General features: G+C 47.9%; 1 protein-coding gene across 9 annotated transcripts in view; it reads left to right on the top strand.

Annotated features, from left to right (window-relative positions):
* ZFHX3 (zinc finger homeobox 3) overlaps positions 1-25,365 on the top strand; it is a 244,988-nt gene that overhangs the window by 86,154 nt on the left and 133,469 nt on the right. For 6 of the 9 annotated variants that reach the window (XM_041772942.1, XM_041772938.1, XM_041772939.1 and 3 more), the window contains 2 exons: positions 291-3,052; positions 8,124-8,620. In XM_041772942.1, coding sequence (XP_041628876.1) covers positions 337-3,052; positions 8,124-8,620 — 3,213 coding nt within the window. In that variant the 5' untranslated portion in view covers positions 291-336. The remainder of the gene's footprint in view (positions 1-290; positions 3,053-8,123; positions 8,621-25,365) is intronic. The other 3 variants (XM_041772946.1, XM_041772947.1, XM_041772945.1) reach the window with 1 other exon arrangement.

Genomic DNA, 25,365 nt, shown 5'->3' with positions numbered 1-25,365 from the left:
AGCTGCCAGTCTGAAGACAAAGAGGGAGTCTCCTGTGTGTCCCCCCTGCCCCGTGCTCCCCACTCGTGCTGCAGACCCTGGCCTTAAAGACGCTGGTGCCACCCGCCTTCCGCGCGCTCGCTGGACGGCGTGGGGAGATCGCTGGGGTCCTCGCGGTCTCTGTTGTGGGTGCGGACGGAAACCTGTTAGAGTGCTCTGTGCGGGACCTAGCCTCGGCCCTCCTAACCTCTTTCCTTTCTCTCTCTCTTCCCCCTCTCTCCCTCCTCTCCCCCCTTGCCTCCGCTCTTCAGGTCCGATCCGTACTGGGTGCAATGAAAGCTCCACGCAGGCCTTACCATGGAAGGCTGTGACTCGCCTGTCGTCTCGGGGAAGGACAATGGGTGCGGTATCCCTCAGCACCAGCAATGGACTGAAGTCAACAGCACCCACCTCCCCGACAAACCCAGTAGCATGGAGCAGTCCACAAGCGAGACCCACGGGCCCCTGGACAGCCTGAGGGCCCCCTTCAATGAACGCCTTGCGGAGAGCAGCGCCTCGGCCGGCCCCACCGCCGAGCCCGCCGGCAAGGAGGTCAGCTGCAACGAGTGCTCGGCCTCCTTTGCCAGCTTACAGACCTACATGGAGCACCACTGCCCCAGCGCGCGCCCCCCGCTGCCCCTGAGAGAGGAGAGCGGGAGCGACACCAGTGAGGAGGGGGACGAGGAGAGTGATGTGGAGAACCTGGCTGGGGAGATAGTGTACCAGCCCGATGGCTCGGCCTACATTGTCGAGAGCCTGAGCCAGCTGACCCAAAGCGGGGGCGCCTGTGGCAGTGGCAGTGGGCCTCTCCCTTCGCTCTTCCTGAACTCTCTCCCCGGGGCGGGGGGCAAACAAGGGGACCCTTCTTGTGCTGCACCAGTCTACCCACAGATCATCAACACTTTCCACATAGCCTCATCCTTCGGGAAATGGTTTGAGGGCCCAGACCAGGCTTTCCCGAATACCTCAGCCCTGACGGGTCTCAGCCCCGTCCTGCACAGCTTCCGCGTTTTTGACGTGCGACACAAAAGCAACAAGGATTACCTGAACAGCGACGGCTCTGCCAAAAGCTCCTGCGTATCCAAAGATGTTCCCAACAATGTGGACCTGTCCAAATTCGATGGCTTTGTGCTCTACGGCAAGAGGAAGCCCATCCTGATGTGTTTCTTGTGCAAACTCTCCTTCGGGTACGTCCGTTCGTTTGTGACCCACGCGGTGCACGACCATCGAATGACCCTGAGTGAAGACGAGCGGAAAATTCTTAGCAATAAGAACATCTCCGCTATCATCCAAGGGATTGGCAAAGACAAGGAACCCCTTGTAAGTTTTTTGGAACCAAAAAACAAAAACTTTCCACACCCTTTAGTCTCCACAGCTAACCTCATAAGCCCCGGACACAGTTTTTATGGTAAATTTAGTGGCATTCGAATGGAAGGGGAGGAGGCTCTCCCAGCCGGCTCTGCTGCTGGCCCCGAGCAGCCCCAGGCTGGCATCTTGACCCCCAGCACCCTCTTGAACCTTGGCGGGCTCACCAGCTCGGTCCTGAAGACCCCCATTACCTCAGTCCCCCTGGGGCCTCTGGCCTCCAGTCCTACCAAATCCTCAGAGGGCAAGGACTCTGGGGCAGCAGAAGGAGAGAAGCAAGAAGTGGGTGATCCCGATTGCTTCTCCGAGAAAGCAGAGCCAGCCGAGGAGGAGGCGGAGGAGGAAGAGGAGGAAGAAGAGGCGGAGGAGGAGGAAGAAGAGGAGGAGGAGGAAGAGGAGGAGGAGGAAGACGAGGGTTGCAAAGGACTCTTTCCAAGCGAGCTGGACGACGAAGTGGAGGACAGAGCCCACGAGGAGTCTGGGGCCGCGGCAGGTAGCAGCAGCAAAAAGGACCTTGCTCTCTCAAACCAAAGCATTTCTAACTCCCCCTTAATGCCTAATGTGCTCCAGACCCTGTCGAGGGGCGCAGCTTCTACTAGTTCTAACTCTGCTTCTTCCTTTGTTGTCTTTGATGGTGCGAACAGGAGGAACCGTTTAAGCTTTAACAGTGAGGGCGTCAGGGCCAATGTGGCAGAGGGCGGCAGGAGGCTGGACTTTGCTGACGAAAGTGCCAATAAAGACAATGCCACAGCACCAGAACCAAATGAAAGCACAGAGGGCGACGATGGGGGCTTTGTCCCCCATCACCAGCACGCTGGCTCCCTCTGCGAGCTTGGGGTTGGGGAGTGCCCCTCGGGGAGCGGCGTGGAGTGCCCCAAATGCGACACGGTCCTGGGCTCCTCCCGCTCGCTGGGCGGCCACATGACCATGATGCATTCTCGGAACTCATGTAAGACACTTAAGTGCCCCAAGTGCAACTGGCACTATAAGTACCAGCAAACTCTGGAGGCACACATGAAGGAGAAGCACCCAGAGCCGGGGGGCTCCTGTGTCTACTGCAAAAGTGGGCAGCCCCACCCTCGGTTGGCGCGAGGCGAGAGCTACACGTGTGGTTACAAGCCTTTCCGCTGTGAGGTGTGTAACTACTCCACAACTACCAAAGGCAACCTCAGTATTCATATGCAGTCCGACAAGCATCTCAACAACATGCAGAACCTGCAGAATGGAGGCGGGGAGCAGGTGTTCAGCCACTCGGCTGGGGCGGCGGCCGCAGCTGCAGCGGCGGCGGCGGCCGCGGCGGCCAACATCGGCAGCTCCTGCGGGGCCCCCTCGCCCACCAAACCAAAAACCAAACCCACCTGGCGGTGCGAGGTGTGCGATTACGAGACCAACGTGGCCAGGAACCTGCGCATCCACATGACCAGCGAGAAGCACATGCATAACATGATGCTCCTGCAGCAGAACATGACCCAGATTCAACACAACCGCCACCTGGGCCTCGGCAGCCTGCCCTCGCCCGCCGAGGCCGAGCTCTACCAGTACTACCTGGCCCAGAACATGAACCTGCCCAACCTGAAGATGGACAGCGCCGCCTCGGACGCCCAGTTCATGATGAGCGGATTCCAGCTGGACCCCGCCGGGCCCATGGCCGCCATGACGCCTGCTCTAGGTGAGGCTGAGCGCGCGTGTGTTTGTTCTGATGACTTGAGTTTGGGGAGAAGTGAGGATAGACTGAGGTCCCCGTTGATACGGTTGGTTCTGTCAAGTCCTGTGGATGCGGCTGGTTCTTAATTCTCTCAAGAGTTGTTTGGTGTGGCCTCGAGTGTCTGATGATCAGATATTTTTCTCAAGGACCCCCCCCCCCCCCCCCGCCCGTGTGCATCCAGCAGACACGGTTCCACTCTGGCTCCCACAGGCCGGGATGAAAATTTAAGTGTTGCCTCTAGTTTTTGGCTTCTGGTCTACTCTCCTTTCTCTTCCCGTCCTCTTTTCCTTCGTCCTTTCCCAGTTTGAAAGCTCGCCACGATTACCTGAAGCTTTGGGGCTCCATTCGATGTTCACTGTAACTTACAGGACACTTGCAGCTCGAGTTTTAAATGGGGGACAGTCCTCTCTGTAAGAGCAACTCAAACCCGTAGCGTGCCTTATTCAGATAACTAAAGGCTGGGTCTGTGCGGAGCAGGGTGCCATCCAGATACGTTGCTCAGAGTTCTCCAGCGTGTTCGTGAGGATCTTGGTGAAGGAGACCTGTTCCTTTCCTTTTTTGTTTTGCATGAGTTGTCAATGATAAGTATAGTTGGGAATTAAATTGCCCTGGGAGTGGTGTGCTAGATGAAAAATGAACAAATTCTAAAGTTGTACATCAAAGAAAGTGAAATTTTAACATCCGTTAGATGCTGGTTAGCAGAGCCTTTGTTACCATGACAAAACAACCCATGTTAGGGAAGGTGAGTTGGCTGTGTCCAGATAGAGGGTCTTACCAGCTGGTTTCATAGATGTAGAATGGGATCAAGGGGATAGGATTTGGATGCCAAAACCATGAGTCTTTGCATGAGAAGCATCGTGTTCACTTTTAGGGGGAGAGCTTCTGTAGCAAGAAAATGTACGGGTCAGTTTCATGAGGACCATGTGATGGTTGGGCCCTTCCTGTCCCCACCACCTGTCCTTCAGACAGGCACTGCCTGGGTCCCTATCCCCTGCCCCTGCTAACCTCCTGGGACCAGTGGTAGCGTTGACCTGATTAAACAGTATTCCCTTACCAACGTGGGAGTAAGTTCTTGGCAACAAAGTGTGAGCGTGTATCTTGATTCTGACATGGTTTAGGTTAACGCCAGGGGCCAAGCCTCACCAGTCGGCATGTCTTCGTGTGGTGCTTTAGTGCTATTTGCTGCTGCTGAGTTATATTTTATAGCATTTAATTTGTTTTTTCCTGCTATGCATTTAAATTTGAATCCTTGCTACTTTAATCTTGTTTTCTATTTTGGAATATTGACCTGTGGATCCTTTATTACCAAACGATTTGAAGATGTTTTACCAACTGGTTAATAATGGATGCACAGGGATCAATCATCTTATTTGTCCCCAGAGTGAACCACAGGGGATACACACCAAAGGGTGGCATCGTACTGTAAGACTTTTTTTTTTTTTTAAGCCTCTGGGAATTGGGGTTTTCTCATCGGGAGATTTAAAATCTTGGGGAGGCAGATCTTGGAGTAAATCAAATATAATGTAAATGGAATGAAGACACAGAAAATGGATGGGTTCATACTGGGTCAAAGTGAGATATTTTTAATTATCTTGAAAACCAGTAATTCTGACTAAGGCTTGAATTAAGGTGGAAAAATACCATGCTTTTACACAAGTGTCTGTGAGTCTGCAGGGCATCATGCATAATGGGCATATGGCAGATGTAAAAGAAACAGAAGAATGAATCCCTGTGTTCTGGACGTGCATAGCCGATCCATACTTGATTTTTTAAAGCTAGCAGAGCTTTTTCTTCTAAGGACCTTACCCAGGTCAGCCAAGCAAAGCCCCTTCAATTTTCAGAGTTACTGCCTATCAGCCAAGGTCAGTCTCTGGAAACCTCCTGGGCCCACCTCAGGCCACAAGAGCCGCTGAGATGGAGCGAGAATCACAAGTACTTTATCCTGAGTGGGTGAGGGTACGAGAGCACGTATCCAAAGGACTTACGGTGTAAGTCGGATGACCTCAGTAGGAGCCAACGGATGCAGACGTGAAAGAGCCATGACATTCAGTTCTGTCTGCAACCCTACTGATCTTTCCATTAGGCCATTTGTGAGAAGGCTGTAGGTGTTAAGAGGTATTGCTGGGCTCCGCAGGGGGAGAGACATTTTTGTGAAATACACTCCTGCTTACAAAGTTACTGTTGGCCTACTTCCTTTGACAGAACCTTCTCTTTTGTGATATCAAGCAGATGCTGATTCTGGGGATGCCTTCTTTCTGGAGGGCTCGAAGGAGAGGGTCGGCACCCTTGGATCTGGTCTGGTTGGTTTTGCTGCCATTTGTAGATACGATATTAGGCTTGAGGCCATCTGAATATCCTTCCAGAAAGCCCTTTAGATGATAGAGTTTATTTATTTAATTTTAAAGATTTTACATATTTATTCATGAGAGACCCAGAGAGAGAGGAAGAGAGACACAGGCAGAGGGAGAAGCAGGCTCCCTGTGGGGAGCCTGATGCCGGACTCCATCCCAGGACTCTGGAATCACAACCTGAGCCAAAGGCAGATGCTCAGCCACTGAGCCACCCAGGTCCCCGATGATAAAGTTTAGAACAGCGCTGAGAAACGGGTAACTTGCAGGGGCTTCTCTGCCTGTTTCCCAGAGAACCAATTGGCTGTAGGACACCTGCGTGAGGTTTAGTGGGTCCTCTGCCTTCTGTCTTTGAGTCTAGAAGGTGTCTTTTAATCCACAGCCTCTCTGAAGGTGTGCTAATTCACAGACTCTTGTGCCAGGGTGTAAATTCTAGTGCTAGACGTGGGTGCCCCCTCGAAGACAAGGTGATCTCTCCAGCGTAGCTCAAGAGTAAACCTCTGTTGAGTTCTCACTCACAGGGGGCTCTCTTCCTAACTTTCTGTGCACTGGGCTAGGTTCCTCCACTTTTTCTTCTTGGGGGCTGAATTAGTTCCCTCTAGCTCTACAGAATTGTAGGATTCTAAGCCTTGGGTTTGTTCCTCCAAGGTATAGTTCTCCCAGGGAGTTTTGGCTTGCCTGTCGCCTTCATTTCACTGCTTCTCTGTGTCTGTCTTTGATTTGCATTTCAAGAGCTTGGAATGGGAATAGGGACTTATTTCCTCTGTATGTTCTGAGGATTTCTCATTTTTACTCAGGCATCCAGCAAGTGACAGCTGAATTTCTCTTTAGAGCAATATTGATGTGCTGAGGTTAAGTTTAAAAAGTGGAGACGATGTGATGCTTCAGGTGGTTGGCATCAGAAACAAATATATGTTTGCTCCTTGTCTTACCCTCTGGGCAGTTTCCGCTTTTACTGAACACCGCGTGTGTTTCATGGATGCTACTTGGCCTTCTTCCCCATTAAGGGATGGAGCTTTTAGGCTTTTTTTCTCTTCTTTTTCTTGTCCTAAAAAGAATGTCTTAGTTACGGCTCCTCTCACCAGGGGAGATGGCAAGGGAGAAGACAAGTAGAAAGCTTCCTGAGCCTTGTGGAATGCACGTGCAAAAGATTTCTGTGGCTTGCTAGAGTGTCCACAGGCTTCACACACAGCCAGACTGCTCAGTAGAACCTGTAAGTGATCTCACTAGACGTGCCTTGTGTAGCATAAATAAGAAAATCATTAAAAAAAAATCTTTGATTAGTCACTAACTTGGATTGTAATCAGTCGTTTAACAAAAAAATAACCTCAGTCCAACCACATGTAAAAGGTCAAGTCTGAGTATCACTTGGGAAGGGGCAGGGGCAAGCATAATAGCTCAAGTGTGCATGTGTTTGGGGGAGAGGTAGAAACCAGAAGCCAGTGCTCAGCGTCCTGCTTGACCGTATGCTGCTAGGTAATGGAACGAAGATTGTGGCGTTTTTTTTTCCTTTTGGCGTTTTTCATGATACAAGTAAGAGTTTGCAGTATTAATTACCACTGGTGAATGAGAGCCCATCCCTTGGTTAATGCAGGGCACTGATGGGCTGAGAAATAACAGGGGTGGAGAGGGAGGAGCAGAGCCTTCTTCATTCTCTTTGGGAACTGTTTAGCTGACCTTTGCATTTCATTACTCATCTTGACCCATTTCCTTAACCTGTAACATTTTGGTTCCTTTTTAACCTTGTGCTGCACAACATTTGTGCAGGAGCCTGGGTACTCTCTAGAGGCTCAGTGAGGAGAAGACTGGACTCTTGCCCTGAAGAGGCTCTCTGTACGAGTCTCTGCCTGTGGCTGATGACAACAGAATGTGACATGTCCCATAGCAGACCTATGTTACATGCATTGTGGGGGCTCAGAAAAGGGAGTGACTGTATTCTTGGGGAATCGTGGGAGGAGCTGGCACTGTTGATGGGCAGTTAGGATATTAACCTGAGAGGTGTGCCAAGGAACAGGGGAACCGTCCCCCAAATCTCAGATTTAGAGCTACATTCTCCACTGCAGTAGCCACTAGCCATATGTGGCGATCTAAATTTGAAAGAATTAAAAATAAATAAAACTAAAAATTCAGGTTTTTGGTTGCAATTTAGCCGTGTGTCAACTGTTCGGCAGCCATGAGCACATTAGACAGGGTGGGAAGTTCTGTTGGGCTGCACTGCGGTAGATACATACATTCTGGGCCTGATTCTGATTTACCATGAAGGCTTCATATCTCAGATTACAGCTGGAACTAATTTCCAACTTTTAGAATTTCTGATTTTGTTGTGTCCAGTGGATGATGTTTATTCCTATCTTTTCTTGGATTTGAGTGAGGGACCGAATTGAAATATTCAAGAGAATATGGTTCTAGGTGTTCTTTTTCCAAAAGAAAAAAAAACCCACAACACCATGAAGCCTTCTACAAATTTCAGAATGTCCATAGGAAAGATCTGAACACATAAAGTTGAATTTTTTGGGGGGGTGGGGTGGGGGATGGTGTTTCCGCTTAGCAGCACCTTGCAACACTTTAAATGTGATCTTTCTTCTCCTGGAACCTGGGCTGAGGGTGGGGGAGGCTGGGTGGCGCCTGCATTAGGACTGCAGCTGTGAGCCTAGCCTCTGATTGTCTTCTCCTCTCCTTCCCTGCAGTGGGCGGTGAGATCCCCCTAGACATGCGCCTCGGGGGCGGGCAGCTGGTATCGGAGGAGCTGATGAACCTGGGCGAGAGCTTCATCCAGACCAACGACCCATCGCTGAAGCTCTTCCAGTGCGCTGTCTGCAACAAGTTCACCACAGATAACCTGGACATGCTCGGGCTGCACATGAACGTGGAGCGCAGCCTCCCAGAGGACGAGTGGAAGGCTGTGATGGGGGACTCGTACCAGTGCAAGCTTTGCCGCTACAACACCCAGCTCAAGGCCAACTTCCAGCTGCACTGCAAGACGGACAAGCATGTGCAGAAGTACCAGCTGGTGGCCCACATCAAGGAAGGCGGCAAAGCCAATGAGTGGCGGCTCAAGTGTGTGGCCATCGGCAACCCCGTCCACCTCAAGTGCAATGCGTGTGACTATTACACCAACAGCTTGGAGAAGCTGCGGCTGCACACGGTCAACTCCAGGCATGAGGCCAGCCTGAAGCTGTACAAGGTAAGACCCGGGCTGCCCCCTGGAAGGCGCACGTTGGGTCCCCGGGACTTGGGGATGGCCGGGCACGGATGACAGCCCGTGTCACAGCGGATTCGGTGCCTGGTTGGTGACCGGGTGTTGGAAGGGGAGCTGGCATCCGCTTCCTCATGAAGCCCCAACGTGGTGGCAGCTTCTGGTGACTGCAGGTTCTCTTTGAGATGTGCCCCATTTGGAGGGCAGCCTGATACTGAATCCCTCGACTCTTTACAGTTGGCTTTTTCCCCGACAGTTGTTCGCTGTTGCTTTTGTGTACCTTTGCGTTCTGGTGCTACCCCGTGCCCTGCGTGCTTCGTTTTCTCCTCTTCTGTCTCGTCCACTCCCCTCCCCCTTTTATCTTCTCTCCTGGACGCCCCTGGAATTCTTAGTTCATTTATTTGTTGGTTCATTGATTCGTTCGTTCACTCCTTCAGCAGATACACGTCGAGCACCTGCTCGATACCAGGAGCCGTGCTGGATGCACAGAATAGACCAGGAGATCCCTGCCCTCATAGTGCCTCCGTTCTTCTGCAGGGAGATGGGTGATAAACACGATGAATAAAATACGGAGTTGGCTGGAAGGTGGCACATGCCGTGGGGAAAATTTAGGATCATTTGATGGGCCTCCTTTGTTCTTTGCCCCTCTGCTTCCTTGTCCTGTGGCCCCTTCTCTTCCTCATGTTTACATTTCCTCTCTCCTCTTCCCCTGGGCCTCTCCCATCCTCCATCCTCCTCCTCTCCCACTGTCCTCTCTTCCTTCCTTCCTTCCCACCCCTCCCTGCCCCCTCCAGGCTCTCTCTCAGTCTATAGACAGTAACGGTGAGGAGGAGGTGCTCACATACTGTAAATAGTCCTTTCACTTGCGAGGCAGAATTGCTCCAGACGTTTCTATTGATTTTCACTGGACTTAAAGCCTCACCTTTTTCTCTAATCATCCCATAATGGCTTTAGTATGAACAATCAGGTACAAATTGCCATAAATCTGCCCAGCCTCCTCCCACACACCGTCCATACCCTCACCCTCCCTTTGCATTTTCTCCCTTTTACCATCACCCTCCCCTCTTGTTGCCTTCCACGCCAGTTCCCACATCTTTGGGCCAAGGGAGCCTTTCTGTTGACCCTGACGTATAGTTTCATCCCCTTCCTACTCATGGCGATTTTAAAGGGAGACTCCAATGAAGGAAGACTTCAGGTCCTTTCCCCATATCAGTCTCTGCCGAGGTTGGTAACTGTGATTCATTTTACAATTGCTCGTTTTCAGCTTGGTGGGAGGCCTGTGTAGCATGGGTCAGAAACCATGTTAGGGAGAGGAGGAGAACGCCGAAAGAACAAGGTAGTGGGAATGGAAGGTTCCGGAATTGACTGCCGACACCAGTGTGGATGGGCTGGTGTGGTGCAGTGGGGGAAGGTCTGCACACCAAGTAGCCCACACCCTCGTTCTAAGTGAGCAAGAACCTCCCTGGATGGATTTGTTTTGTGCCCCCATTGAAAGAAAAGGCTCCTTGTGGTCAGTTTACGTTAAAAGTCTGAAGTGGCCATTGGGTGCTGCTGATGTGGTCAAGAAAACCTGATGGAAAACCCATAGAAAAAACTGTTTCCAGAGAACCTGACTGAGCAAAATTAGTTCAGTGCTCCATGTGGCCATGGAAGATCGTATGCGACTCTGATGGGGGTTGTTGAGAAGTGACAAGAAGCCAGCCTCTTCCGTCCGAGGGGATAAAAAAAAAGGCCCTTTAGATTATAAAAAGTGCATGGTGATTAACTCTCCACACTGCATCCTCCAATAAGAGTATATATATAAATGTATACACCACACCCTTGGCTTTGCTTCTGGAGGGCCTGGACGTGGTGGATTCACTGAGATGATCCCTTATGGTCCCCAGACCACTTCACAGGTCACACCTAACGAGTCAGGTTGAGGCAGTTTCTGAGGTGGATGTAAGGGAAGCAATTTGTGTGTTTCCATATGTGTTTGGCTGAACTATGGACACTCATCCTCCCCAGCCTTATTTCTCTCTCTCTCTCTCTCTCTCTCTCTCTCTCATTCAAAAGATGGAGAAATCTCCTGCTTAATAAAAGGCAGGTGGAAGGGCCATAGATACTGGGGTACAGGATAGAACTTGGGAGCTGGTGCTTCACGGAAGTCCCCCAACAACGTGCTTGGCTGGCACAACCCCCGGGGATGAGCACCCCCCGCATTCCGAGCAGAATTCCCTGTGTCAGGAGCCATGGGTCATTAGTCTGGTCTCATTAGTCCTTGGGTAATGAATGTCCCTTGGCTTGCTGTGGCTCTGCTGTGGGGGCGGGGAGCTCTCACCCACTCCCGAGTGACAACACAAATGGGCTCGTTCTGAGACTTGAGCCAAGCCTTTCTGGCCCACAGTGCGATGAAAGCAGGCTTCTCTTGCCACTGAGGGGCTCACTGTCATGGGGTGTCACAAGTCTGGAGATTTGGGGTGGGGACTGGAGGTGGTTGAGAGTCAGTTTTTCTCTAGGCCCTGGTGTGGCCTGTAGTAAATGGAGATTGATTGCATGTTATTTTTCCTCTTGCTAATGTAATCCATTAGCCCAGCACATGCATAATCAGTTTAGAGCACAGTTAACTGGATGTAATCGAGTTCTTTACTGTCTGCTAGAGAAACAGCTCCAGATGCTGCTGACCTGGGGAGGGCACCAGGCTTCTCACACAGAGCCCTCCTTACTCACCCCTTCCCCATGGCCCACCCTCACCCCCCACCCCCAACCCCCTCCCGTCTTGGTCCCCGCCCTACCCCATCCCAGGTCTTTTGGTGAAGTATTCATTATTGGCCAGGGCAGCTTCCAAACTTGGTTTCTGCGGCACCTGCTCAAGCAGCCATGATGTAGTGGACTTCCTAATGGGTCTCCCAACCCTCTCTTTCAACTGAGGTCTTTCTTCCCTCCTCTTCCTTTTTCATGTTGGAGGACACAGAACAGCCGTCTCAGGAGATGCAAGCAGAGGCGTAGCTTTCTGGTGTGTCGTTTGACCTCACTGGTCCAGAGTCCCTTCTCTTGGTGTCATAAATGCTGGGACATATGTTGCTCTATTAAGACTGAGATGCTTGAAAGCATGAGATAATTTCTCATCCGGACTGAGAGAGGGTTTCGTTAATCCAGTGCCTCCATTCCACCTCCCCAGAGAAGAACAGAACCAGACAAAAAACCCTGGTGCTATTATCACCCTTGCATGGAATTGTCAAGTTTTGATTGTGTGAGAGCCGTTTTTAAATCAAGATTCCTGTCCAGTGAATTCTTCCTCCCTGCCTCCTAGAAGTGGAGGGTGTGTGTGTGTGTGTGTGTGTGTGTGTTGGTGAGGGAAGGGGCCTTGAGCTGGGGAGCCCCAGGCATTGGATGGAAGCTGCTTCCTTTCGTCTGGGCCCTTAGGTCACTTTGTGAAACACTCAGGATTGAATTCCTTGACAGTTTCTTGGTGTGTCTTCAAGAGTGGTGGGCTCTGGTCCAGCCCTTAGTGGTCCTCTGCCCATACTCTCACGCCTGCAGTTACTGGGCACACTGTGATTGATCGAGCCAGTGGGAAGGCCAGCAGCCCAGTCCAGCTTAGAGGCTGCGCTCCTGGTTTCCATCTGCAGTTATTCACCTGAGCCAGAATGGAAGCGTGTTGTGGGAACGGTCTTTGTCTCCCATCAGGGCTTGAGCTCCAGAATGTGAATTCTGCATCTTTTGCTTTCCCATGTATGTGGATCCTTCCTCTCTTTGAGGACCTGCCCGCTCTCCCTCTGTCTCCACCCACACAGATGCGGCATGCTCTTGCCTACCTTGAACAGAGGAGTGGCCCACGCTGCACCCTTCTCCATGCTAGCATAGGCCCTAAGTCCCCAGCGTGTGCGTTCCAAGCTGGTGTGAGCTCTTATGTGTTTATGTGGACTTCTCCGCTATGTGACGGCCATGGCGAGCCCTCTGAAATTCGTAGTGTCTTCTGCTTGGGGGAAGAGTACAGAAAGGACAGTTGGCAATCAGTGCACACCTGCCAATGGTTAGAATCTGGTTTTCCCTTTGATATTTTTCTTCACACCTGAGAGCCATTGGACTGGAAATCCATCAACCTTAGCAGATAGATTAAGACCCCACCAGAGTCTATTACTGAGAGAGTTCCCAGCTGAGATGCCTTTGATTGGACCAAGCCTGAAGGTTTCATATTAATCTTAAATTATACACAAAGGAGGTTATCTCCCATGGAGTTGTGTCTGGGCCCCATGTGAGTTACCTTGGGCCAGCTGGGCAGAGGGTGAGACATGAGCTCTACTTGGCTGAAAGCAGGAAGTAGGGTATGACACCAAGTAACTAAAAACACCCCCCAGCCCCCACCTAGTAGACTTTAACACTTGCCACTCTCTTGGGATTCTGCAAGGTGAGAGGAAGTAGGATACCCTCCATCAGACTCCGCATGACTTGAGAATCCATCTTCTCAGTTCTTTCCCTGACTCATGAACTCATTAGGGCTCACTCCCAGCAGAGTCTTTAAATTCATCATAGGGTGGATGGACAGATCAGAATATGTAGAACAAATCCGACAAAGATTTCATTTACAGTCTTTATTCTTTGTGTGCTCCTTTATGGTTACACTTGGGGGGCAGTCTGTCTTAGGAAGACAGCTGCATGCTTCATGCCCATAGGTGGTGACTGGTAGCCTTTGTCTGGCTATGGAAAGCAGAAAGCATAAATCCTCTGGTGAAGCTCGCCTTCCTCCCTGTCCTCTCCTCCCTCGCCCTGCTGTGTGTTTGAAGCGCCCCGGCAAGTGTCATCTGGTTTACATCGTCATTCTGGAACTGGTTTCCTCAAATCTTGTTTTCTCATTAGGTTGACTTTTTTTTTTTAAGTGCATACTTTTGCCTTCTTCTTCCCATACCTTGGTGCCTTCATCCAAAACTGAAAGGAAGGGAATGTTTTCCTGTGGCTGATTTAGGAGGTGTGAAAAGCCAGATGTTTTGGTAAATTCTAGCCCATTTTGTCTCTGTGCCCTCTGTCTCCGAGAGCAGCTAGGTGTCTGAAGTTCATTTCCCTCCCTTGATTCCTGGGCTCATGGATGTGAGCCTCCTGGAGCAAGGCTCAGAGGTTGTACGCAGGCCCCATGGTCGTTCCTGCGGGGACTGAGTTGGCTCTGGTGGCATTTCTGACCACCGGTTAACTTAAAGGGGTCCCTAGTAGGAAGCTTGAAAGGTCACATCTTTTTTGGAGGGAGTGCTCATGCCCTGACAGAGTTAATCCTTCACTGCTGTGGTTCTGTGGCCATTGTATTGCCAGTGTATGCAGTGTGAATGCACTCTGTGAAGAGGTTCCCACGCCCTCCCTTCTTAGAACAGTCCCACCCACCTTGAGCAGTATCCACCTACCCACCCTCCCTCCTCCATTCCCTGCTCTCCACTCCCCCCCCCACCCCACCCCCAAACCATGGGTATGACTTCATTCAGAACATTCATTCAGTGGACTGGCTGGCTTTATGCACAAGCTTTGCCTGGATCGCTGTGGTTCTAGTTTTGTATATACCCTCATGTCAAGACGGTAAGGTCAGTGTTATCTTTTGGCTCTGTGCTTTAGGTGCCACTTAACTGAAATCTTATTAGATGTGCCTAGTTTTAAAAAGTACAGTATTAAATATGCCACCATTGAACAACTGTGACAGCAACACGCTTTTCTTTTTTTTCCCCCAAATGCTTTTAATAGTTTTGTTTTCTCCCCCCCCAAATCTTTTTTTTTTTTTTTTTTGTGCCTGGTAAAGAGCTAATAAGACCCTTTTAGAATATTATTGTATTCTTAATTATTTCTTAGTAGACTGGCATTCCATGTTTACCTTAAGTGGAAGCTAATGATAAAATGTGGATTCCTTATATTTTATGGTAAAAATAATTAGTATGAGTAATGCATGTTCACTGTAGAAATTATGAAAAATTCAGGCAAACACAAGAGGAAATAACTATCAACCCAATCCTACCATACAGCAATGTATTTTTATTTCCTTCATTTTGTGTATAACAGGCATTTTACAAAATTGGAATAATGTTGCATATGTACTTTTCTAATATTGTATAATATATTTAAATAACTTTTTAAGTGGAATTCTTTTTCCTCTCCAAATCACTGTTAGGTTTAGATTATATCCTTTTAAGCTTTTTTCTCTGCTTATGCTGATAGAAGTGGGTACATGTACATACTATTCCCTTAAAAAAGCTTTATAGACACAGGTTGTTGCTTTCAGCTTTTTTTCATGTAACTTTTTATCATGAACATCACTCAGGTCAGTACATACAGATCTAGCTCACTCTATTATGGCTACGTAGTGGAATAGTAGTATTCCACGTATTAACTGTCATGAAAGCTCACCAGCAGAAATTCTGATTCCCTCACTACAAGTTTTAAAAAAATCATCAAGTCTTTGCAGTTTAGTAGGAGTTGTAAAAAAAAAAAAAAAAGAAAAGAAAAGAAAAAAATGCATAGCAGTTTTGAAAAAATTACTAGAGTCGGTCTTGTGCAAAAAAGAAAAGAAACAATAAAAGATCTCGGTCTCAATGATGCACAGGTAGGTTATGTGCCTGCCGTGTTTTGATACTATAGACAGTGAGGTAGGGAACAGATGGGTACTTATATCTGTCTACACTTGTGCTGTCCCAAGAAGTGGGGTCTTTGGATTCTGGAATGTAATGCCAGCAGATATTTTTTTACTGCCTCTTCGGACAGAAGGTGACCATTTTATCCCCTCCCTGTTAGGTGAGGCCCAAAACCCCACACAGTGACCGACATAGTGTTGTTACTTTCCTAATTTCGTCCAATTGGCAAAACTGTTATAACATGGGACCCTTTAATTACTAGATAGGGCGAATGTTTTTCCATGTATTTATTGGTCATTTGTTTTTCTTTGGCAGCATCCTGTGCACAGCCTTTGCCCTTTGTTTTTCTTGGTTCTTTTTTCTGATTGATTGGCAAGAGCCAGGTGTATCAGGGCTGACCGTCCTTGTGTGCTATGGACATTGCATTAGTTTCTCCTGGTCTTTCATTCACCTTTAACTTAGCTTATGAGGCATTTTAACATCGAGGAAATTTTCGTTTGTATGATGTCCAATCTGTGCATCTTTTTCCCTTACGTTTCTAGCTTTTCTGTTTTCCCAAGGAGGCTCTCTCGGCAGCATTATGACATTATAAAAATAATGGCACCTATACAGCATTAATTCCAAGCTGGGTTCTATTACTCAAGCTTTCCATATATTAATTGATTGAATCACCTGTTAATTCACCTGTTTTTAAGTGGGGAAAGCAAGGCAGAGGGAGGTTACAAGTCACAAGCTAGTGAGTGTTGAGTATTATTGGAGTGAATGTTCGGACCCAAGCAGGTTGGTGCTACTTGACCGATATTTTCCTCAATACTTTCCCTCTCCACTTAAGTCTTTAATCCATGAGGAGTATATTTTGTGTACGATACATCGTAAGGACTCTGTTTTTCTGTCTTGTGTGATTGAGGACTGTACTTTGTTTCAAAGTGGATAATTGATCGTCCCAACAATTTCTTAAATAACCATCCTTTTCTAGCTGATGTAAAAAGCCATGTTTATCGTCCCTTTTTGTCTAAATCTTACAGAGCTGATTTAGATCAGTCTGAGCATATTTACCAGAGTGGTGTTTGTTGAAAGCGCCGTGGAAGGAAAAGAGGGAACCGAGAGAGACAATTACAATTTTCTTTTCAAGACATGTAAAATCCTGTGGATGGAATTTCTTCCTCCTACCTTTTCCTGTTTCTCTCCAGCATGTTCCCCAGGGTGAAATTCCTTGGATTGATTACCTTCATCAAATTCACTAGGATGAGGGAGTCTCCAGGAGAGACCAGATTTGGGAGAGGGACTAAGTTTCTTATCGTTCTTTAATGGAGATGGGGCTTAACCAAGTATCTTAAAAAAAAAAAAAAAAGAGAACAAATACTGAAACTTCTAGAAGTTCTCTTTTCTGAAGTTCTTACTCAGATAACAAGGAGACAGCCTAACTCTGTCCACATATTTCCAGTATAAACTGTTTTCAACTACTGGTGCTAAGTCTCCTTTTGATTTCCAGAGGTGTGCCAGAGTTCCTGATTCAGGCTGAGAAGCAGGGAGGTCTCACTCCAGATAATCTAATAGTGACCGCATTGTCAAAATACTTGAAAGCATCCACCCTCTCAGTCCTCAAGCCCAAAGCCCTAGATCTTGTTGTGAGAGGAAAAATCTCAAACTGTCAGTCCCCTCCAGCCATGGAGAAGAGAAAGTCACACTTGGGGAATGCTTTGCACGAATGCCATCTGGTGTCCTAGGGGTGCTCTGTAACCCGGAGGAGAGTTTTGCTGCAGATATTCCATTGCCTCCACATTCCAGAATAATTCCACACATTACCTTCGTTCCAGGTAGACCCACTGTAGCAGGAAAGCAGTGCCGTAGAAGGGAACAGAGGTGCAAACCCAATTTCCAATCCTTCTAACTGGCTGAGGACCTGCTCTAAAATGACATATTTGAATACATTTAGTCCCAGCAGGTGTTGCTGGGGTGTTTGTTTGTTGTTTTTTTAAAGATTTTATTTATTTATTCACGACACACACACACACACACACACACACACACACACACACAGAGGCGGAGACACAGGCAGAGGGAGAAGCAGGCTCCATGCAGGGAGCCCGATGTGGGACTCCATCCCAGGTCTCCGGGATCAGGCCCTGTGCTGAAGGTCATGCTAAACCGCTGAGCCACCCGGGCTGCCCTGTTTGTTTGTTTTGAAAGGGAAATTATAAAGGAACAATTAAGCATTGTCAGGAATACTGTCAGGAACAGGCAAGAGTTTTATTTAAATAGTGACATAATACCCCTGAACCATAGTCTTAATCCTTGTTCTCTTCATAACTTGAAACTGCAGATGCGATGTTACGTGTGGGGTGGGAAAGGCTGTTACTCTGAAAACTAGCAGTGAGTCCTTTTAAATACTTTAATATTTAATAAAATCAGTGGGTTTCCAGCACCTGTTTTAAAGAAAGGTAATCAGCATGTAGGGTGAAAGGTAAAAATGTTGGACAGAAAATCGGTTGCTCACACCCATGTTGGAGATTATTGAGACCAGGGAGAGACATTAGGGTGGTGACCCCGAGAACTGAACAACCATAGTGGAGGCCTCCAGGGAGAGGCACCAACTTTAGCAAATAAAAATGTGAAATACCCAGTTACATGGGAATTTCAAACAACAAATAGTGTTTTAGTTATACGTATATCCCACAAACTGTCATTTCATTGGCTTATCTGAAATTCCCATGTAACTGGGTGTCCCGCGTGTTTTATCTGGCAGCCCTGCCTTCGGATGGTGAAGGAAAAACTCTTTCACAGCATTGTGCCAACAGGCTCGACAGGAGCATCAAGAGAGATAAGTGGCTTCCTTGTTGGTAAACCTCTTTTTTTTTTTTTTTTTTCAGTGATTCCCAACAAAAGAGGAAAATGACAAACGCCTCTAATGATGATTTCCAATTTTTGTTATTTATAGAAAACTGTCATATCAGATTTTCACATTTTCTGCATTAAATAAAGTGCTTTTCCTATAATGAAATCTGAAATTTTCTCCAGAGCTATTTGTTAAAATTTGCTTTTCAACAATTTTTTCATTATTTCCTTTTACTGAAGTGCTTTCATGTCACACAGTGAGACAGACGTCAGAGTGCCCAGTTGAATCCACTGCAGCTGTGCCAGATGCTTCACCTCCCCTTGCTCACGCTTGGGCTTGTCTGGCCTCCCTGAGCACTTGTTATTTGTATGTAGGTGTTAGAAATTCACAGCACTCGAGCCCTGGCCGTTGTACACAGAAGACCCCAAGTGCTTCCCGTATAGAAGATGCTAATAGGAATTCCTGAAAGTAGATTTGGACTGGGACTAATCATCAAGAATAATCAGGGAACTTTCTCTAGGGCCCACGTCCTCATCTTATAAAAGGCAAACTAGTTAGAAGGTTAGAAATGTTTATCTACTGATAGTGTTTAGTTTGTAACCTGTTAATTAGCAGGGCAGCTTCTCAGCCCCAGAACGAGGCCTCCAAAGCATATCTGGTCTCTTAGGTCAACAATTTTAACCATCTTCTAGTTCGCCAGGACAGCCTTGCATTGGACTTGTGGGAGGGATTTCTCATCCACTTGCTGTGCCCATTGAGTCTTGCTCTCTCTGGTGACAAGCTCCTGCCTGAGGAGTGTTGGGTGTTTGTAACCACACCTGAGCTGACATATTGTACCAAGTAGGCCTTGTTTCCCTGTCCCTCAGAACGAGGCAGAAGACTGGGCATGGGTACCTGTGGTTCTGTGTTGGGATGTGTCCCTGGACCTGTCACTGTCATTGGCTTTCCTCTTGCTGGTTCAGGCTCCAGCCCTTTGGATAGCATTCCCCTGCATGGCCTCTGGAACACAAATGAACGGAAAAAGAATTTCTCCCTTTGGGTCAACAACATTTAGTGAGTGCCAGTTTCATGCTAGGCTCTGGATAGGATTTTGTGTAGACTCAGGCTAATGAAACGTGTTACTTTTTTTTTTTTTAACCCAGTTTGTGTGGGGTGCTCTTTGTGAGTAGTATGCACCAGGAGTGTGTTTTGCCTCCCATGTCTGTGCTGTGCTCTATGGTGACCTCCACCATCGGCTCCTTATTTCTGCTCGCAGTCTTCTTGATCTGCGTTTGGGCCACAGAGTGCCCTTTGGCCAACCAGGGGGAGATGAGCAGATAACTGGGCGTGGTGCTGAATTAGGCAAAGATTATTCCTCCCAAGACTGGGGGCCTGGGACATTTTCCTGATACGTTCTTATTCCTGTGTATCTTCTTGCAGCCCCCCCAAGGCAGGGCAGATGACACAAACCACCGCACCCTGGTGATACCTTTGACATTTGAGGAGGACAGACTCCTGAACAACCTCACGGCTTTTCTAACAGGATTCTGTTGCCCTTACATGTCGGAGGGGCAGCGGCATCACCAGGCTGGTGGTTGATGGAGCAGTCTTGGTGTACACATGTAGTTTTCAGCCACTTTGTTCCTGGCTCTTACGTAGGTGCGCCCTTGGGATGGTGGGAATGATGTTGGCATTTTGTGTTGGTTCCTCGTTTCCCAGTGGCCCTTCCGAGGGAGGGAGCACGGGTCACTGCAGAGGTTCTGCAGATGAGATGTTGGGGCTCCTGAAGATCTTGGAAAGGCTCTGATTTTATTTAGGGCAGAGACTGTCCTAGTGGGCTGACCCTGTCTAGCATTGGAACTCCCATTGCTGGGGTGCCTGGGTGGCTCAGTTGGTTAAGAATCATCTTTCAGCTCAGGTCATGATCTCAGGGTTCTGAAGTTAAGTCCTGCATCAGGCTCCCTGCTCAGCAGAGAGTCTGCTTCTCCCTCTCCCTCTGCCCCTGCATCGGACTTCTGCTTTCTCTTGATATCTCTCTTTCTCTCAAATAAATAAATAAAAATTTCTAAAAAGACCCCTATTGCTGATTTAAACTAGGGGTCCCACGAGCTCAGTGCTCCACATCCCAGGCTCTTAATGATCCCAGGCTACCGAGGGCCAGGAAGGTTCTCTGAGCAGTATTGGAAGGTGTTTTTCCCATGCCTAGGGCACTCTGTGCATATGTGTGGCAGTGCATAACGGTTCCCGGCCAGCCCTGGAGTCCTCCACGCCGAGGTGGTTTTTCAGCGTCATCTTCCCACCTCTGCTGGGCCTTCGTGTTTCCATATTGCCCTCTCCTGCCACCTACCAAAAACAGATGGTTTTTGAAAATGATTAAAGATAGAAGGAGCTGCAGGAACATTCCGAGGCTCTTCCAGGCGGCCAAGCCAGGAGGCGTGGGTCCCGGGACTACCATTTCCTCGGTGTCCTAGACATTAGTCTGCCAGCGTGACTGCAGCCAGCTGTGCTTGAGGAAGCGCCGTGGGAGCCTTGTGGCTGGAGGCATCTGCCTGTGTGTTTGTTCCCTTTCTGGTCCTCAGATTAGGATCTCACCAGTGTTATTATTTTTGCCCAGACTGGGTTCCTGTTAGTGATGGCCATAACTGCCAGGAGAGGAAGACTGAATGGCTTCTCCGGGGACAAGAAATCTATACTTTGTCCGGTAACGTGTCCAATGTCAAATCCAAACGCTGCTCTGTCCATCTCTATCATCTCGCTGTGATAATTTGCACCTCTGAGCCTTTGGTGCTTTGAGTTTATCCAAAGTTTGGACTTTTCCTCTCTGACTTTGTAGCTCCCAGAGGATCCCAAAAGTCCCTTTGATGCTTCTGCCTTCTCACTGCCTCCCACAAACACTGTCACATGCTTTCTTCTTTGCCTGGCCTTTTCTTTATTTCTCTTGAAGTGTGGCATTTGGAATAAAACCTCACCTGAAGAAGTCTCAGCAGTGACAAAGCCCAACTCCACCGAGGGGAAACTAATTACACAGCTAATTAATCCAACAGATGTCATCGTAAGTGCTCATTTCTTTATAATGTGGATGCACACATCCCGCATTGCTGAGATGGGCTTCGGGCCTATTGCAAAATGTATTTTTTTATTTTTTAATCGGACTTTAAGGATGAGTCTCTTACCTGTCCCACCTTTATGTTCTAGTGACATGGCCCTGATTTTCCAGAAAGCTTTCTCCTTCTCCTGCAGCCACAGATGGTATCTCTGCCCTGAGCACATGTCACAGCATTTGGCACCAAGCTGGTCTGCATGTCATGTGTTAGTTTGTTTCCCCAACAGGTTTGTAAAGCTCCTCCGCTTTACAAAGAGGCAGGTATGAGCTGCCTCTACCATCGTGGGTATCTCTCGGGAATATAGCATGAAGCAAGACACGTAGACACCAGGAGAGGGTACAGATTTCTTTCCCTTCACCTCATTGTCTTTCCTGAAAGCAGGTTCATTCACAATGAAAGTAGCCAAGGCACGTTTGAAAGGAGCAGTTTGCTGTCAGATGGTTAAAAAGTACAGAACACCCATGATTTTGTTAGTAGAATTGAACAACTTGTGTATTCTTGGAGGGTAAGGAGGCGTGTCAGGAAGCAGGAGGGAGATGGTGTTTTCACCGCCCCCCCCGCCCCCCACCCCCGACTTTGGTTAGGTGTGAAACAGGATGGCAGGATGCACCTGGGGGTGTGGCTGGTGGCCGTGGAGCTCAAGCCAGCAGCCTTTGCCAGCAGGCTCAGACTGGTTCCTGGTGGGGGTAGTGGCACCTGCCCAAGGCCATGCTGACCGAGTCTTGTTGCCAACAACTTCCTTGCACTGTGTCATACCCACCCTGTGAGTGAACTCACAATGTCCCCTCCCAATTACTGGACCTGGAAATGACCTGTTTTACCACTGCTGTGACACATCACCAGTGGCTCCCACGTGGCCAAATCCATTGGCCATGTTTGAACCCCATGTGACTTTTCAGCACCCTGTCGCCCTTTCTCTTCCTCCTTTTCCCTCTGACTTCTGTGATACCAGGCTTGCGGTTTGTCTAGGCCCTCTCTGGACCTCCTCTGTAGTCTCTTTCCTGGCTTCCCTTCTTCTTCTTCTTTTTTTTTTTCCTGGCTTCCCTTCTGTCACTTAATGGTAAATACTGGTTTCCAGGGCTTGACCCAGGTGCCCTCCTTTTTTCCTGAGTGTCTTGTTTTATCCACTGCTCTTAAATGTCTACCTTATGATGACACTCGAATCTATATTGTGAGCCCTGCGCTCTCTTTTTATCTACTTCCCTATAGGATCTTTCCATTTGAATGTCTGATAATCAACTCCTCAGACTTAGCATGGCCTAGGGAGAAGTCTTCATGACCATAACCCCCAGACACCTTTCTCCTTTAGGCTCTCCCAGTTTGGTGAGGGCCACTGCCAGTCTACCATGAGCTCAAGCCAATAAGCCAGAAATTGTTTGTGGGTCATTCTTTCTTTCACTCCCCTGCAGCCAAACCATCAGTATGTCCTGTTGGCTCCACCTTCAGACTCTGTTTCACTACACACTCCATTGTCTCTCACTGTGTCAGTTCTCTCCCTGCTTCTGCTTTGGCCCCTTAACAGTCCACCATATATGGTGATTTTTATTTATTTATTTATTTATTTATTTATTTATTTATTTATTTATTTATTTATTTATTTATGATAGTCACAGAGAGAGAGAGAGAGGCAGAGACACAGGCAGAGAGGCAGAGAAGCAGGCTCCATGCACCGGGAGCCCGACGTGGGATTCGATCCCGGGTCTCCAGGATCGCGCCCTGGGCCAAAGGCAGGCGCCAAACCGCTGCGCCACCCAGGGATCCCCTATGGTGATTTTTTTGAAGAGGAAATCGGATCCTAGCACTCCCCTGCATTGCCCCAACAGTGGCCCTCCATCCCACATAAAATAAAAGCCAAACTTGTTACTCTGGCTTACAGGCTCCCCTGTGATCTCTGCTCCATGCCAGCTTCATTGTGTAACACCTTCCCTTTGCCCACTGCACTTCAGCCACACTGGCCTTCTTTGTCTACATTCAGTATGCCATGCTTGCACCTGCCACAGGGCCTTTGCAGCTGTGGCTCCGCTGCCCAGAATGCTCTTGACCTTGGCATTCAGCTTTCATTAAATGTCTGGTCCCCAGTTACCTACTCTCAAGTCACCATCTTTTTACTTCATCCAAGTTTATTTGTCTGCATTGACAGTTACTACCTATTTTTCTTGCTTGTTCATAGATTTGTCTCCTAGAAAATCAAGGACTATCATTGTCTTCTTAGTGGCTATATCCTTGGTGTTTGGAAGAGTATCTGTCAGCAGCCCAATAAATGTTTATGGGAGTGACAAAAGTACTAACAGAATGTGTCTGTGCTTCCCAGAATGTGGTACAGCAGCCCTGTCTGAACAACTTGACTTTACGATTCAGAGTCCAAAAGCATATGTTGGAGCAAACCAAGGGCATTCCAGAGCTGTTCATAGCCATGTTCTTTACCATCAGTTCTGTGCAGAGCTATCTTCCTGTGTTGATCCCCAAGAAACCGTCTGGTCCAGTTGTATAGCCTAGGTCCAGGTATTTTGAAAATTCCCATGTGCTGCTGGCTTTGGCCTGGTATCCCAAAATTCTGCTGATCCAACTCTTTCTACTCAATGGTCCTAGAGATTGATGTTGTGGTAGGAAAATTAATGATGCCTTGCCCCTTTCGCTTCATATTACAGTCCATTTTTATGATGGTCTTTCTCCTCATCTCAGTTATAAGACCCTCAACAGTAGGATCTGTTTATTCTCAGCCAACCTTATGTCTTTCCCAGTGTCTAAGAGATGTTAGGTATGCAGTGTCAGCTGAAGATTTAATACGGAAAGACAGAATCTTAAACCTAGAAATGTGCAGATTGGGTTCAGCCCTGAGAAGCCTCCTCTTATTTCTTTATAATCTCCTCTGCTCCATTTACCCTCCTTCTCCCTGGGCAAATGTCCGTGTCTAAATGACGCTAATTAGTCCCAGATCTGGTTGTCCCCAAGAGATCCATGAGCCCGGTGGCAGAATGTATTCCCCGTAAGAGAGGAGCTCTAGTCTGTTTCTCTCCTCCTGCCCCCCACGTTCAAGCTGCACACCTTTGAGCACCATCCGTGAGGGGGGCTATGTACGAGCTTCTTCAGGGCTGTGGTCATAACTTTGTAAATTTGGTTGACTATGATTTCCAAAGAGATCGTTTTAGTTCGGTGACTCAGCTTATACATATATAGTGAGATTTCGTATATGTCATTAAAACAACAGTTTTAAAATTGTTTTATCCTTACCTCATGTGCTGCATTATTGATATTTTCATTCTACCTGCTGTTTTACACAAGTATTTGTTCTACCCACTGCAAGGATTTGAAGATCCACTAAGGCAGTGATTCACAGCCCAGGGAGCTTTAAAAACAAATGTGTAGGCCTGACCCGACCCAGCCCATGGAGATTCTGATTTAGTTTACCGTGGGCTTCTAAGGTGTAGCCCTGGGTTGAAAACCATTGCAGCAATGGATCACAACCCACAATGGGAAAATGCAGGGTACGAAGGGGGTGGTGGTGTTTGATCATTGAGTAAGAAGGGTCAAATGTGGACACAGAGTTATCGAAGTCTGAAGGAAGGTCGGGGAGGACCTTGCATCCAGTTGGTTAGATCAGAAAAGGCCTCCTGAAAGAGAGGGACGCTGGACTTTGGGCAAGATTTGAAGAGGGAATGCTCACAGATGGGTAAGCTGGACAGAGCTTTTGGATAAGCTTTTCTCCTTATCAAACCTGAGGGATATTACTAAACTGAGTTTAGTAACTAGAGTTTTCCTTCATGCACTTGTGGCTACTGTACCTCTTCAAAGAAAATCAGCTATGAGCTAATAAACATTTCATACTAATAACTCACTGGAATTGGGGCCTTTTTAGTGTTCTGCTAGGAAGGAGGTTTGCTTCATATGATGAAAGGTCTGTTGAAATAATAAAAATACTTAAAAAAAAAATACCCCAGTATTAACCACAGTTAATGCTGTACATGCTGAAGTATATACGGTCTGCAGTTTACTTCGAAATACCTTAAGAAGGTAAGCTGCTTTGGATAGATATATAGCAAAATATCAGCTTTAATATCAGGATGGTGGAAATATCGGTGTCTACTAAGTGATTTTTTTTCCAACTCTGTAACTTAAAAAGGTTTGTAATACAGTGTGGGGGTAAAATACTAAAACCTAATGGGTAGGTGTTCTTTCAGTATGAACTCAACCACGTAGAAGTTTTGTGTTCTCTGTGAGTTCTTTTCCACC

Source organism: Vulpes lagopus, chromosome 10 (genome assembly GCF_018345385.1).
Source record: "Vulpes lagopus strain Blue_001 chromosome 10, ASM1834538v1, whole genome shotgun sequence".
NCBI classification, from domain to species: Eukaryota; Metazoa; Chordata; class Mammalia; order Carnivora; family Canidae; genus Vulpes; species Vulpes lagopus.
The sequence above is the reverse complement of the archived record's forward strand: the minus strand, read 5'-3'. Positions and strand labels throughout refer to the sequence as shown.